This window comes from Boleophthalmus pectinirostris, unplaced genomic scaffold (assembly GCF_026225935.1).
Source record: "Boleophthalmus pectinirostris isolate CB_2022bp ecotype Guang Dong unplaced genomic scaffold, ASM2622593v1 HiC_scaffold_22, whole genome shotgun sequence".
Taxonomy (NCBI): Eukaryota; Metazoa; Chordata; class Actinopteri; order Gobiiformes; family Gobiidae; genus Boleophthalmus; species Boleophthalmus pectinirostris.
In genome coordinates this window covers 2,603,259-2,617,749 of record NW_026571190.1, presented here as the reverse complement: position 1 = coordinate 2,617,749, position 14,491 = coordinate 2,603,259, and the positions used below count along the sequence as shown (strand labels likewise).

At 41.5% G+C, this 14,491-nt stretch overlaps 2 protein-coding genes across 2 annotated transcripts in view; both read left to right on the top strand.

Annotated features, from left to right (window-relative positions):
* On the top strand, nt 1-3,452 carry LOC129410317 (sperm-associated antigen 6-like). The gene is made up of 11 exons (XM_055158063.1): nt 1-25; nt 687-782; nt 864-1,030; nt 1,187-1,370; nt 1,441-1,646; nt 1,862-2,035; nt 2,119-2,271; nt 2,403-2,594; nt 2,670-2,786; nt 3,136-3,281; nt 3,389-3,452. Exons 1-11 carry the CDS (start codon nt 1-3, stop codon nt 3,450-3,452), a joined length of 1,524 nt encoding a protein of 507 aa, XP_055014038.1.
* Nucleotides 3,453-14,112: 10,660 nt separating this feature from the next.
* The window catches only part of LOC110172802 (sperm-associated antigen 6-like), a 3,479-nt gene continuing 3,100 nt past the window's right edge, over nt 14,113-14,491 (top strand). Inside the window, exon 1 of the mRNA XM_055157967.1 lies at nt 14,113-14,128. Coding sequence (XP_055013942.1) covers nt 14,113-14,128 — 16 coding nt within the window. The remainder of the gene's footprint in view (nt 14,129-14,491) is intronic.

Here is a 14,491-nt window from a genome sequence, read left to right as displayed (position 1 = left end):
ATGAGTCAACGACAAATAATTCAAGGTAAGAAACACTGCGTTTGATTGGCACCCCAAAGTTAACTATTGGTCCAGTAGGCTAACTAACAAAAAGGCTAGCAACTGGCATAAATGTTGGGTATAATTTACTTCACGTTAGCTGTTTCAGTAATATATTCATAGATTAGATAATTAATACACAAAATTGCAGGAATGTAGTAGTGTAATGCATTACAGTGAAAACTGTAGGCTAATAAAATTAGTTACTGTCAAATACGTGGATACTTGTGACACCAGCAACAATGCCTGGGAAGAGAGCGTAACATTCCTCTGCAAATATAGCGTTAAGCTTAAACAAGGAGCTCACAAAATGCGCTAAAAAGGAGGAAAACCCCTAGACATTATTTATGCTGTCGTGGTGTTACCTCCAAGTCATACGCAGATGATCGCAACATAGTGCAGATGTTACCTATTGTGTAGTTAGCCAGTCCTGTTTTTGAGGTTATACCATTTGAACAGCTCATTTGTTGTTTACCTCTTTCAATGTCTTTAATAGGTTATGACAGCATTTATGTAATGCATAAAATACTTAGATAATAATATGTCATGTAAACTACTTTCATGAGGTAGTACCTAGTTTTACTGGCAGTACATCATATTATACATTTTTGACCAATTCATTTATTCATTGCTTTCTTGTGTTGTAGTTTTCCAACAGTACCAGAGATCCCGAATGCAATTTGTTGAGACTGTGGCTGATCTTGCAAACCGGCCACAAAACATAGAAATTCTGCAAAATATGGGTAAGGAACATTCAAACAAAGCTTAAATATAAACATAGGTATTATTTAAATAATTTATTTTAGAATCTTATTTCCCAACAGGTGTGGTGTCCTTGCTACGCCCACTTATGCTGGATGTAGTACCTAGTATCCAGCAGACTGCAGCCTTGGCTCTCGGCCGCCTGGCAGACCACAATAATGACCTGGCTGAAGCTGTGGTGAAAGCAGACATCCTCCCCCAACTTGTCAACTCTCTTGATTCACAGAATGTTAGTATGCACTTTTTTTTTTGCATGTCATGGGTATAAGACCAACCAATCAATGATTAAAAAAAAAAAAAGAGAGAGAGAAATCTAGGGCCCTGGTGCATTTAGACTACATTGCTTTTAAATTAGAAAACTCAACGGTGTCTTGGTTTTCTACAGCGGTTTTACAAAAAGGCAGCAGCGTTTGTGCTGCGGGCTGTAGCCAAACACTCTCCTGAGCTGGCTGAGGCTGTGGTGTTGTCTGGAGGAGCCAAAGCTCTGGTGCTCTGCCTCGAGGACTTTGACCCCGGGGTGAAGGAGGCAGCTGCCTGGGCTCTGGGCTGCATCGCACGGCACAATGCATGTAAGACATTGTGATGAACAACTAATGAAGTGTATGTAGTATGATTTTGTAACACGTGTATCCTGTGCAGCTCTATCTCAAGCCGTCGTGGATGCAGGTGCAGCTCCTCTGCTGGTCTTGTCTCTCCAGGAGCCTGAAATAGCCCTGAAACGTATCGCTGCCTCTACACTGAGTGACATCTGCAAACACACACCACAACTGGCCCATACAGTGGTGGACACTGGGGCTATTGCACATTTGGCACAAATGATTCTAAATCGAGACGCCAAACTCAAGGTAGAGGTCAGGGCAAACACACTGTTGATGTATTTTATATACACTGATTTTATTTACTACCAGCTCAGTTTACCATTGAATTTGCCTTAAAGCTGGACACATTTAACATGTGCTGTATTGGATTTGACATAATTTTCAACCATAAAAAATACAACTACAATGTGAAAAATGTTTAAAAATCTTTCCACCTGAGTTTATTCTGTTTATGAATCCAGAGACAGGTGTTCTCAGCGTTGAGTCAGATCAGTAAGCACTCCCACAGTCTGGCTGAGATGGTGATCGAGGCGGAGATTTTCCCTGCAGCAATTGCCTGCCTTAAAGACCCAGACGAGTATGTGAGGAAAAACGTCACTACGCTTATGAGAGAGGTAGTCAAGCATACACCAGAGGTACAGCACATGACACACACTATATTACTGGATGCATACATAGACCTGAAAAGGTAATGTGCAGTGTTTATGTAACTTTCCAGCTGGCTCAGTTAATAGTGAACTATGGAAGTCTGGCAACTGTTATAGACTACTTGGGCGAATGCAGTGGACAGATGCGTCTGCCTGGGATCGTGATGCTGGGATACATAGCAGCACACAATGAGAATCTAGCTATGGCTGTCATTCTTTCTAAGGTGCGTGTGTGTAAAATCTCCTAATCACCATAAGACCAGCGGCATCTAAAAGTGGAGGCATTCTTCGGGGTTTGGTATGTAGGTCATATAAACGGATTGAAACTTAAGTGCGTACCTGCCCTCTCCTCTAGGGGGTGCCTCAGCTTGCCTTATGCCTATCGGAGGAGCCTGAGCATCACATCAAAGCTGCAACAGTGTGGTCCATAAACCAGATTGGACAGCACACTCCAGAGCATGCCAAAGCAGTAGCTATGTGCAGCCTGCTCCCAAAACTATTGAAGCTCTACATGGACCCCAACAGCTCTGAGGACCTGCAGACCAAGGTAAGGCTGAGTGGTTATGATGTTACAAGATAAAAATGACAAATTACTGATATTTGATTCACTTATGTGCATCAGAGTAAGAAAGCACTGAAGAGCATCCTCCAAAAATGCACCTATCTTCCTGGTCTAGAGCCCCTACTCTATGATGCCCCCTCCAATATTCTCAAACATGTGGTTGGCCAATTCAGCAAGGTACAGTATAGAATAAACTCACCCTTTTCTGAATTTAGTTATATTTTCTGAATTATGAAGCCTGTTTTATGCCATACATTTTTCATTAGCCTCCTTGCAAATTATTAAATGGTAAATAAAATAAAATGTCAAATTTTTTTCACTAGAACTATAGCCATTTTATCTTTCTAATCCCAAATCAGATTAAAATGACAACATCAGTTAAAATGAATAACCATAACATGAGAATAACCATCATAAAGTATATTATAGTATAAAATCTATACAAGTAAATAGTGTACAAATAAATGAAAAAATAATATCTATTTTTTCAGTTTTCTTACCCTTCTCTTCTCCTGTGGTCTCTCAGATCCTGCCTCATGACAGTAAAGCGCGGCGGCTCTTTGTCACCAGTGGAGGACTGAAGAAAGTGCAGGAGATTGATGCAGAGCCCGGGTCAGTTCTACAGGACCACATCAACGCCATTAACAGCTGCTTCCCAGAAGAGATAGTCAGGTGTGTGCACATGTTACTGTTTTATAAATGACATTACTTCAAAATATAAAATAATATATGGAATTTAGTTGTGTTTTTTATATGAAGGCTTGTTTTTCTGTTTGCAGATACTACTCTCCTGGATACTCAGAGGCATTACTGGAGCGTCTAGAAAACCATCAACCAGCCTGATTGACACTAGTAAATTTGAACAAAAATAGAAACTTTGATTTCTTTGTATTTAACTATTCATTTAATCAGTTATTTTTTTATACATATATCTTTCTTATGTTATATAATAGAAATAATAATAATATATTAACTCCATACACATACAGGAGGTAGATGCCATTAGATTATTTTTATATTTTAATTAATACTTTTATGAATGAATACCACCTAGATTTTTACACTAACACAATTTTATAGGAATTCTTTGAATCATAAAATCACATTTTGTAGGTATAATATTTTTTAAAAGAAATAAAATGCAATAGTAATCAATGCATGTTTTTTTTTCTCTTTCAAAAAACAAAGATACACAAACGTATAGGGTATTATTTTTACTATCTTTGTAAACACCTTTTTCATTTTAACTGTGATTGCTTTCCATAAAATATCTTTTTTTTTACTATACACATTAAAAAGTAATTCTAAAAGGTTTCAGAGTTCAAAAGTGTGTAGGACAATGCTATAGTCTGTTTTTAACAGCTATTGACCCCTTACAGCCCCAGTGTGGCAGTGCCATTTAAAGGTTGTATAGAGGATTTTCCAAGGAACGAGAAATCCAGCGACTGTTTGTCCTTTTTCAAATGTTGCGCATGTGTGAAACCACCCCCCCTCCCCTACAGCTCCCTACGTAGAAACGCCTTCTCCCGCCTCCTCTTTACGCCAGAAACAGGTTTGTTTACAGCCGGTGAGCTGCACATGACTTGTAAACAACTAACTACAGTGTTGGTTAGGCAAGACGGAGAAGTGAGGAGCGGGGGGAGCGGGTGTGCGGACATATCGTTCGCGGACGAGAAGTGAGGAGCAGGGAGAAGAGCGGAGCAGGGAGAGAGGAGAGGAGAGAGGAGAGAGGAGAGGGGAGCGGTGCGCGGAGATTCCGTGCCCGGAGAAGTGAGGAGCAGGGGGAAGAGCGGAACGGGCAGCGGGGACAGGAGCAGGAAAGGGGAGCAGAGAAGAGTGCGCGGAGATTCAGTGCGAATGAACTAGCTACAACACGCAGCAGCAAGCGGACTCTTTCTTTGCCTTGAAAATTACGTTTTCAGACATAGGATATCGCTTTCGTGTCCTGAAAAACGTTTGTCTAGCTCTTGGAAATAAAGTACGTTTTCATAATAAGCAGAAGTGACCTGTCCAGGAGTAATTTGGCGACCAGTGCGTCAGTCTTTAGACCCTGCGTCTGCTTCAGTTGCGCCATCGCTGGAATGAATCTTCAAGAATCACCTTAGTTTGGCTTCGCTGCTTTTCCCCTTGTCTTCTTCTTTCAGCGAATCTCAAAAACGGACTTTCTTTTGCGGCTAACTGCTCCTGGATTCTTGTCTGCCATTGCAACAAACTTTGTGCGAACTGCGAGGAAGATATAGGTCAAAAAAAGCCGCTAAGAACTGTTGCGTTGGTGGAGTAAACAGCGTCTGTGCGTCTTGCGTCTGTGGACTGCGTGACAGACGTACGTAAACCACGTACCAGCAGGCAAGTCAGTTACGCTAGAAACGTAGGGAGTTTGATTGACAGCCTGTCAGCTCACAGATAACGAGGCAGTGTCGTTATCTATTGGCAAATGTTTAGCCCCAACACGTCCAGAGTTGATGAATTTTTATTCTCTTTTTTTTGGTCATCATAATTACAAGGCTACTGCACCTCTATAACGCTATCATTGACAATTTGAAACAAAAAAAATCCTTCATACAACCTTTAAACCTGCTACATACTCCAGTTACTGAAGGATGGCTCAAATTTACCCATAAAGTTCACTATAAACTTGAATCTACATAATGTGAGCTCTGTCTTAAGCATAAACTTTATATTCTGTATCCCAGGCAACCAATGTCCAATACTGAACAAAGATCTCTGAGTAATCAGGAACACGTATATTGACTATTGACTGATCTTGATTTTCTATGTTTTTCTATGCTGCTCTCAAAAGAAACACAAGCAATGTCCATGTGCTAAATGAGGTCTTACGTTTGACTTATAAATGGTGAGAAAATAGTTGTTTACTTTCAGTAACTTAAATGATAAAGATGAGAAGCACCAGAGGAGAGAAAGAGGAGAAAAGGTGAGGAGCTGCAGGTGGATCAGAGAGGGAGGAGGAGCAGGGGTGTGGGTCAGATGATGATTTAAGTCAAAACTTGTGAACACATGAGGGGCCATAAAGAGAGGAGCTGTGGCTCAGGTGCTTTTTCCTAAGAGTGTAAAACTATGCACTCTTACTGCCACATGATTGGCTGTAGACCTGCCAATTAAAATGAACATGTCTTATCATCGAGATCGACCAAAGCAGAGATCGCGATCTATTGCTCTTTCGATTTTTAGCACAGCCCTAAAGCAAAGCACTAAAAATCTGAGGGGAGTGAAATGTGATTCTGTTGAATAATGGATGACCAGTGAGTGTGTTTGTTTCACATGTTTTACCAAAACTAAACTAATCTGCTCTCATGGGCTTGAGGTGTAACGGAGGGAGTGGGCACCAGACTGATATCCTTCTGTGCGACTTAAAGGACACTGAAAATGAAATGTATGTTCTGTTCTACTGTCCTTTGTATCATGACCTGCGCTGTCAGTTGTTTAATGTATCTTATTGTTGGTTTGCCGTGTCTGATGAGGAGAGACTGGAGTTTTTGTTTAAAGCTAAAGCTCAGTTTGTGTTAAAAGCCTGGGATCCTAGACACTTTATGGTTGATGTGTGATCTGTCTGCTTATTGTTTTATGTGCCTTATAAGCCAATGTGGGCTGAGCACCAACTAAATGGTGCATGACAATAAATAAGTCAAATAAACTAAACTAAACTAAAAACTAAAACTAAAACTAAACCTAAACCTAAAACTAAACTAAGCTAAACTATAAAAAAATACACAGAGACCTGAATTTGCCCAAAATGGTTCAAATTCACATTCTATTGGAAAAGCTGCTTCTGCCAGTTTTGTTATTTTGGAATAAAAATGTTCATTTTAACCCACTCTACATGACTCTGGATTTTTTATTTGGCTATTTTGTCAATAAATAAAAATAAGGACATGAATAACAGACCGATCAGGTGCCTTCTTTCCCCTGAGGTCGGCTACCGCTAGGAGCAGTTTTGATTGGCAGTTTTGTTGTGTTTGGACACTGCTCTCAGACAAAGACCTAGAGACCATGTGTTATTCCACAGGCTCTTTGTATCCAGTGATTGTGGCCAACAGAGTACAAGAGTGTGCACTGGAGGAGTGGAGTGGTGTAACCCTGGCCCCCGTGTGAGGGGAAAGCTCCAATGGGTCACTGTTCATTCCAGCACAGACGCTCTGTGAATTCTTCCTCCTCTGTTTGTGCCATCATAATCCCTCCAGTCCATTCAGCCTTTACAGTGTTCTCCGGAGCAGTGCTTTAAACCTGACGTGGGTGGAAATTTAGTAATACAATGTTTTGCTAAATGTTCATAATGCACAGTTTGGCCTGATTCATGATCAATATCTGAGTATTTACATGAAACAAACTACCAGGTGAAGTTTATACACACAACAGGAAAGGAAGGAGTAGAAAGTCTGTTGTATTGGTGTAAAAAGTCTGTAGCATTGCAAAACTAGCTGGTTAACCGCTGAATACCAGTGAATTCAAAATTTGCCAGGATCATAAACTGTACACAGAGTGATTACAAGAGCTCCTCGTGTCGTCCCACTGTTTCTCTCTCTGCCAAAGGGGACTAGACCAGGGGGTGGGCAATTTTTTTTTTCCATGGGGCCACATGAGAAACAGAAAATATTGTGGAGGGACAAAATGTCATTCTCCATAATATGAATTGTATTTCTTTATAAAAAGCAGTAAACATCATTGTTTTGATGAGCTGCTCAGACTGGAAAGAGTTTATGTTCTGACTAAGAAATGAAAAAGTGCAGCTGCCTTACAAAAAATATCATAAAAAAAAAAAAAAAATTCAAAATTTCCTTAAAGAGCCCATTTCACACACAATCAACTTTGCGTGGGCCTGTATTTGTCGCCAAAGAGTTTTTTAGATTGATTCAGCATTTTTAAACAAATTGCAGTGTATTTCTGTCACCCTCCCACATGACAAAGAACTAAAGCTGCTACAACGATGACGCGGCACCTACACCTATGACGCCTTTGACATAGCAGAAAGCGCTGCACACCTGTCCCCTCCCCCACCTCTGCCCTGCATTGTCTGACAATTCCCACATGAACACCTAAACAAAAGCGACAGCATAAGCTCATTGTTCTACACTGCAGTGAACACGATATAATAAGTTGATCTACTAGTGTTTATTAATACTTTACCAATCAGTAATGTTCAGTTGATGTGGACGCGGTGCTTGAGCTTCGTGCACCTCAAATTCCTCATCCGATTCCGGGTCCAACACATGCGGCTGAACGCGTTGTATCGTCATGATGAATAAAAGTTTATTCCTGCCTCTATCAGGGTGCACGCTTGTCTCCCCCTCCCTCCCTGAGATGGCGGAGGAAGGGCGACTCACTCGTCGCCTACGTCACGTTTGGAGGGCGGAGCCTGTGCTTTCTCAGGACAGGCGGGGGGAGGAGCAATAGTCGGTTTTTCATAGATCCTGGTCTGTGACTGTCTCCAAGAAATCAGTAAGACTTCAAAACTATTGTGTAATGAATGTTCCAAAACCCAAATTGTGTTTGTTTATGTGCAGAAGACACAATGTGAAAAGAGTTATTTTGCATGAGACAGGCCGGTCAGAGTCAATCAAAGGGTTGTATGTGGCCCGGGAGCTGGACAATGCCCTGGCCTGTACTAGACTGTGGAACTGCTTACCAACTGAATTGAAATTGGAAGCCAACAGCAACAAATTTAAAATTAAATTAAAATGACTGAACATTTCCAACCACAAATGTTCTCTTGGTAAATGTATTGATCCCATGTACTTCTGATCTGTATGTATGGTAACTAATTTTGTTACCGACTCAGAGGTCAGTGGACGTTGCCTAGTGATATGGACTGACACGCCCCTTTTCCTAGATCGGAGATTGAGCAAGAATTCTCAATCAGAATCCAAAATTAATGCATCCGGTGTCACTTGTATAAACCGTTTCTTTTGTGTTTGGATGCTTTGGTGATTTAAATGGCAATTTCAGTCACTCGTATTACTGCAATACCTTACTGCGCCTATATCACAGCAATACCTTACTGCATCTGTATTACTGCAGTACCTCACTGTGTCTATATTACTGCAGTACCTTTCAGCATCTGTATTACTGCAGTACCTTACTGCGTCTGTATTACTGCAATACCTTACTGCATCTGTATTACTGCAGTACCTCACTGTGTCTATATTACTGCAGTACCTTTCAGCATCTGTATTACTGCAGTACCTTACTGCGTCTGTATTACTACCTTACTGCATCTGTATTACTGCAGTACCTCACTGTGTCTATATTACTGCAGTACCTTTCAGCATCTGTATTACTGCAGTACCTTACTGCGTCTGTATTACTGCAATACCTTACTGCGTCTATATTACTGCAGTACTTTACTGTGTCTGTATCACTGCCTATGGTTCAGTATTCAGTGTAACCCAATGGTTTTAGCCAATTTCCTGCTAGCTAACATGCCAAAATGATCTACCATCACATGACACCAACGCCGAGTCCAACAATAAAAGGTTGAAGCGTGGACATGATGTCATACCCGAGATCCAAGTGGAAGACGGATGGATCAACGAATGCAACATCAAAGAAAGCATCTGGCTTGTCTAATGTGATTGTAATGTCATTTGAAAAAGAAAAAAAAAAAGCTAGCTCCATGCAGGATCGCCATGGATACAGGAAAAATGAACTGAAACTGCAATGTTGCATACAGGAACCCACACACGTTTCATTGTTTAGTTTCATTTTAACGGTGAATAAAAGCGTGGAGAGGCACGCACGCGGCTCGCCTCGTATCCTCACGTATTTGTTTTCATTAGAGCTGCTCGTTTGATCATGTGACACTTGCAGAAAATCCTTGGTGGAAGCGGCAGGTGTGTGGTACGGCTGTTCCTCAAGTGAGTATGAGACAAATCGCTACAAAATGTCTTTGTGTCTGTAGTCTACACACTTTTTGACAAGTCTTAAAAACTGAAGATTTTGAAATCCTCTAGTGTGAAGCAAGCTTTAAGAGATTTTCTTTTAGTGCAGCCTCAAAAAGTGATGCAACTTTTCACCCAGAGCAGACAAACACGGCTCAGCGGCACAGTGTAGGCCCGTCACCGTGCAGAAAATCCAAATCAAATGTAAATTACAAAATGAAGTGGTGCAATTACTGAATCGCAGAGGCGGCAATTATTTATATAATGAATGCAAAGAACTAACAGAACTTTTGTCATCTCGAAACTGTACATCAGCTCAGTCGGTAGAGCATTTGTCCACTGATCCAAAGGCTGGTGGTTCGAATCCAACAAGACACTTACTGTATTTTCCGCACTATTAGGCGCTCTGGATTATAAGGAGCACTTTGAATGGTCATAAAATGGTCTATTTTCGAACTTTTTTCATAAATAAGCTGCACCAGAGTTTAAAGGAAACTTAACAGTTCACAGTGACTCTGGGCTTTGTTCAGTTGTGGCGTGTAGGGAGGGTGCTGTCTGGGACCAACGGATTGTTGGCGTGGTCGCTAGGGCTGGGTATCATTAAGAAGTTGCCGATACGATACATATCTCGATACATAGGCCACGATACAATGCATATCTCGATACGATACATATCTCGATACAGTACACTTTCAATTCAATACAATATATTTCAAATTGATTCGACATGGTTCAACAAAAATCAAGGCTAAATCATGAGTGTGACACTTTGATAAACCACTTGTGCAAACTTCATATGAAACACAAACATTTTACTCATCAAAACAGTAAAAATGTCAAATACGTCGCATAAACAAGTATTCTTCCTCTAAACAACCAACAAACTGTAGCTCTGTAACAAAATAATTGAGTAAAATATAAGAAAAAATACTCTTGGCGATATATCGATACAGCAGCCCATGATATCGATACAGTATCAACACATTTAATGATATGATATATTGATATTTTTGCACACCCCTAGTGTTCGCAGTGACTCAGTTGTTCAGTTGTGTCTAGAAGTGGCACATTGCGCTCGCTTTTTCGCTCCGTTCGGCGTGGAGTGATGAGTGTGGCTGCGGGTGTTTTTGGTTGAGCGGTCGCTGTCTGCTCCGTGTGTGTTGGCGGGTGGTGCGGCTTTGCAGTTTACTGAACGCGTGGAGCGCCCTATACATGAATCCCGAGTGGATTCATGTATAGGGCGCTCTGGACTGCAGGGCGCGCGGTTTTTTTTCTGATGGGTTTGGAGGCTCAAGAGCGCAACCTATAGCCCGGAAAATACGGCAATCCACCTCGCCCCTAGTGTCTGCGTACACTGGTGTTTGTATGTTAATTTGTGAAGTGGTTCCTTGTTGTAAAGTGCTTTGAGTGCCCTGAAGGTGGAAAAATGCTGTATAAAAATGTGACCATTACAAGGGACACAAGGGATTCTTAGTTAATCTTTAATTTCTTTTTAATCTTTAATTCTTAGTTCAACTTTGCATCTCTCTTAATGCTCCTGGAGTTGTTTACAATGCACACTCACAATCTTTAGCAAAACTAATTGCAATCACAGTATATTAAAGAGGGGGTATTATGGAAAATCCACTTTTGTTTTAGCTTTCTACCATGTTTAAATGTTCCTCCTTTATCAAAAACATGCCTGAAGAGGTCTTATGTGTCATGCATGCAAGTTTGAACCCTATTCAGAACCTTCTTCAGGTTAGCTGCTCCCACACGACACTCCTCCATAAATCTACAAAAGCATGATACAAAACAATACACCACAACTTCACAAACCTGATGCAATGTAGTGCAAACCTGATGCCATAGTTTCATTAGCGGGATGCACGCTGTTTGTGCTGTGATAGCGCTCTGAAGGGGGAATGACTTAGTGCAGTGAGCAAAGGGAGGGAGGATGAAATTGAAACTTATAAACACGTTAATACTTTGTTTTTGGAGAGTATAGCATTTTTTTAAAACAATAAGAGGTAACATGGTGACCTAAATATATTATGTTTTCATTTAATAACCCAAAGAAGTAAAATACTCAATCTGTGTATCATTCGTTTTTCAAAATGAAACCAAAAATAAGAAAAAAAACTTCATTATTTGTCTCCAAAACCAAAATGACAAAACAGATAACTATTTTTTTTTTTTTCAGTTTTCGATTTTGTGTTTAAATGAATAATGGAAAAACACAGATAATGGTTGTTTCCTGTTTCCATGACTTAAACTCTGATGCTGGACTTTTGCGCCGTGTAAGGACTGAACCAGGACTGAACCAGGACTGAACCAGGACTGAACCAGGACTGAACCAGGACTGAACCAGGACTGAGTGTCGGGACGGGTCCGGAGGTGCACCCATGTAGACTGTTGGGTGACCACAGGACCTGCGCAGAGCTCCACACCCGGCTAAGAGCAGCTGACACATGATCAAGCTTTGTGGACACCCTGCTCGAAGTTCTCTCTCACTCTTAAGTCCAAGATTAGTCCTGTTTTAGTCCTGGTTCAGTCCTGGTTCAGTCCTGGTTTTTAGTCCTGGTTCAGTCCTGTTTCAGTCCTGTTTTAGTCCTGGTTCAGTCCTGGTTCAGTCCTGGTTCAGTCCTGGTTTAGTCCTGGTTTAGTCCTGGTTTAGTCCTGGTTCAGTCCTGTTTTAGTCCTGGTTCAGTCCTGATTCAGTCCTGTTTTAGTCCTGGTTCAGTCCTGGTTCAGTCCTGTTTTAGTCCTGGTTCAGTCCTGTTTTAGTCCTGTTTTAGTCTGGTTCAGTCCTGGTTCAGTCCTGATTCAGTCCTGGTTTAGTGGTTTAGTCCTGGTTCTCCTGAGGCAATTTACGCTTTTAATCACAAATAAAAGCAGCATTATTAAAACTAAATGGCTAAAAAGAATAAACAATTTGTGATTTTTTTTTTTTTTAAATCAATGATAATAGTCTCTAACCGAAAACATTCTCTATCTTGTCCTGTGCACAATTTTCTCCCACAAATTCATCAAATCAGTTTTATTTTGGATTAAAGATGCGTTGCGCAACTTTTCTGGTGGCGGGTCTGTCACCTGATGTTTTTTTTGTTCCACGTTAGAGATTAAAGATCTAGTTTAAGGGAGACAACTATAGGCTACATTACAGATCAGATCTATGGAGAGGCGCTCCTATTCACAGAGAGAATTATTGTATTTTTGAGCAATAGAAACACCTGTAAAGAATAAAATGCTTGATAGATGTGTTTAATTTCATACAGTGGAATATTCCAGGCAAAGAAAAAACGGGACGACCTTCCACCAAAAAAAAGCCTTCTTCCAAAGTCTGAGCTCCAAGTCACATTTTTTCCTGACAGATGATTGGCTGTAGACCTCTCCATTAAAACAACCAACCCAGATTCAGACTCACTGACCATTACACATTACTTGACCATCATTAAAATATTTTTAATTGCTTAGTCCTACAAGTGATTCCAAAAGCAATTACCAATTTTTATTACTTATTTAATCCAAATATTTCAATTTAAACAGTGAAAACAGTTTTCTCTATCCTCGTGTACTCTGATTTGTCTCGGCTGCCAGTGTGAAGAGGGACACTGTCTGTTAGCTTCCCCTGTGTGACAACAACAGCAACATGCAGGGGGAATAATGAGGCCTTGCTTACATAACAAATGTATGGTAATCCACAAGAGCAAAGTGAATTTGAAGGGCTTCCCAGAGAGAGGCTGTCAACAAACCTGACCTTGTGAACTCCAAGTCGCTCCTAAAATGAGATATACAGAGTACTGCGGCTTTGAATGAACTGTTCCGCTCAACTCCAACTCCAAGTTATCGAATAAAAATAACATTCAAATGTGCAGCTCGTGTAAACAAACAGGCAAAGGGCAAACAGCACTGTTTTTGTTTCTACTTCCACAGAGCAGATGCTTCTGTCAATATAGAGCACTTCCCCTTCTTACACTGGGACTAAGTGACTCATGCTCTCATCTTACACCTAGAAGGTTCTGGAACTGACTCCCAGGCCTCCAGGTAGGGCTGTCGTGGTTAGGAAATTTCTCCTGCGGTGCGGTAAAGCAGCGATGATATTGCACCCCCACCCCCCATCCCCCGGAGTTACAATATTTCCAGTGGCTCTGAAAACTCTCTCTAATGATGTGCTTCTTGTTGCAGATGCACATGTACCTTGGTTGTCGTGTGGATATAGTGTGTGTAGTGTGAGAGAAGTAACATTTGGCTTTGGAACAAGTGCCGCTGCATCTCTCCAGCTCTCACTGTGGCAGCTTGGGTCAGAGTCCTGCACCAGGTCGGGTACCCGCGGACTTAAGAGAGCGAGCCCCGAGCCCCGCAAAGCACGATCGGGTGACGGCCGCACTTACCTTCATGCAGCGCGAAGTTCTGCACTGGTCCTTTTGCCTGCGGTCACCAGGCGGTCTATAAGGGCGCACCTTAGTCCTGGGTTAGTCCTGGGTTAGTCCTGGGTTATCACGGGCACGTGCAGTAACGGATGGAATGTTAATGGGTGTCTAATAATGTACCTGTGCAGTGACCATGACAGTGAAGACACGGACAACATTTGTGTTTTACCATGTTTATTTGTTACACAACACAGCGATATGGCAACTGTTATAGGTGCGTCTGGAGCAGCAAACAGATCAAGTGTTTGAGCGCGTTCATGCGCAGGCAGTAAAGAGCAACGTTTGTTACTTCAAACCAGGTCTTGATGGGAACATGTGCGGGAAACATTTGGATTATTTTTTAATGGAGAAATAATACGCCACGATAAAGAAGGTTTAACGTGACAATACAGCTCCGGCAGTTTTGCGTCTCTCTATGGGAGTGAATGGAAGCGAGAGGAGGACACGCCCCTCATGCTTCCAGATGTGGCCCCGCCTTTACCAGTTACGCTGATCGCCAGACAATCCGGAACACTGACAGGAGACTCAGCGCTGCGCTGCGCAGCATCCGGCGTCAATGGGTTAAACACATTATAAT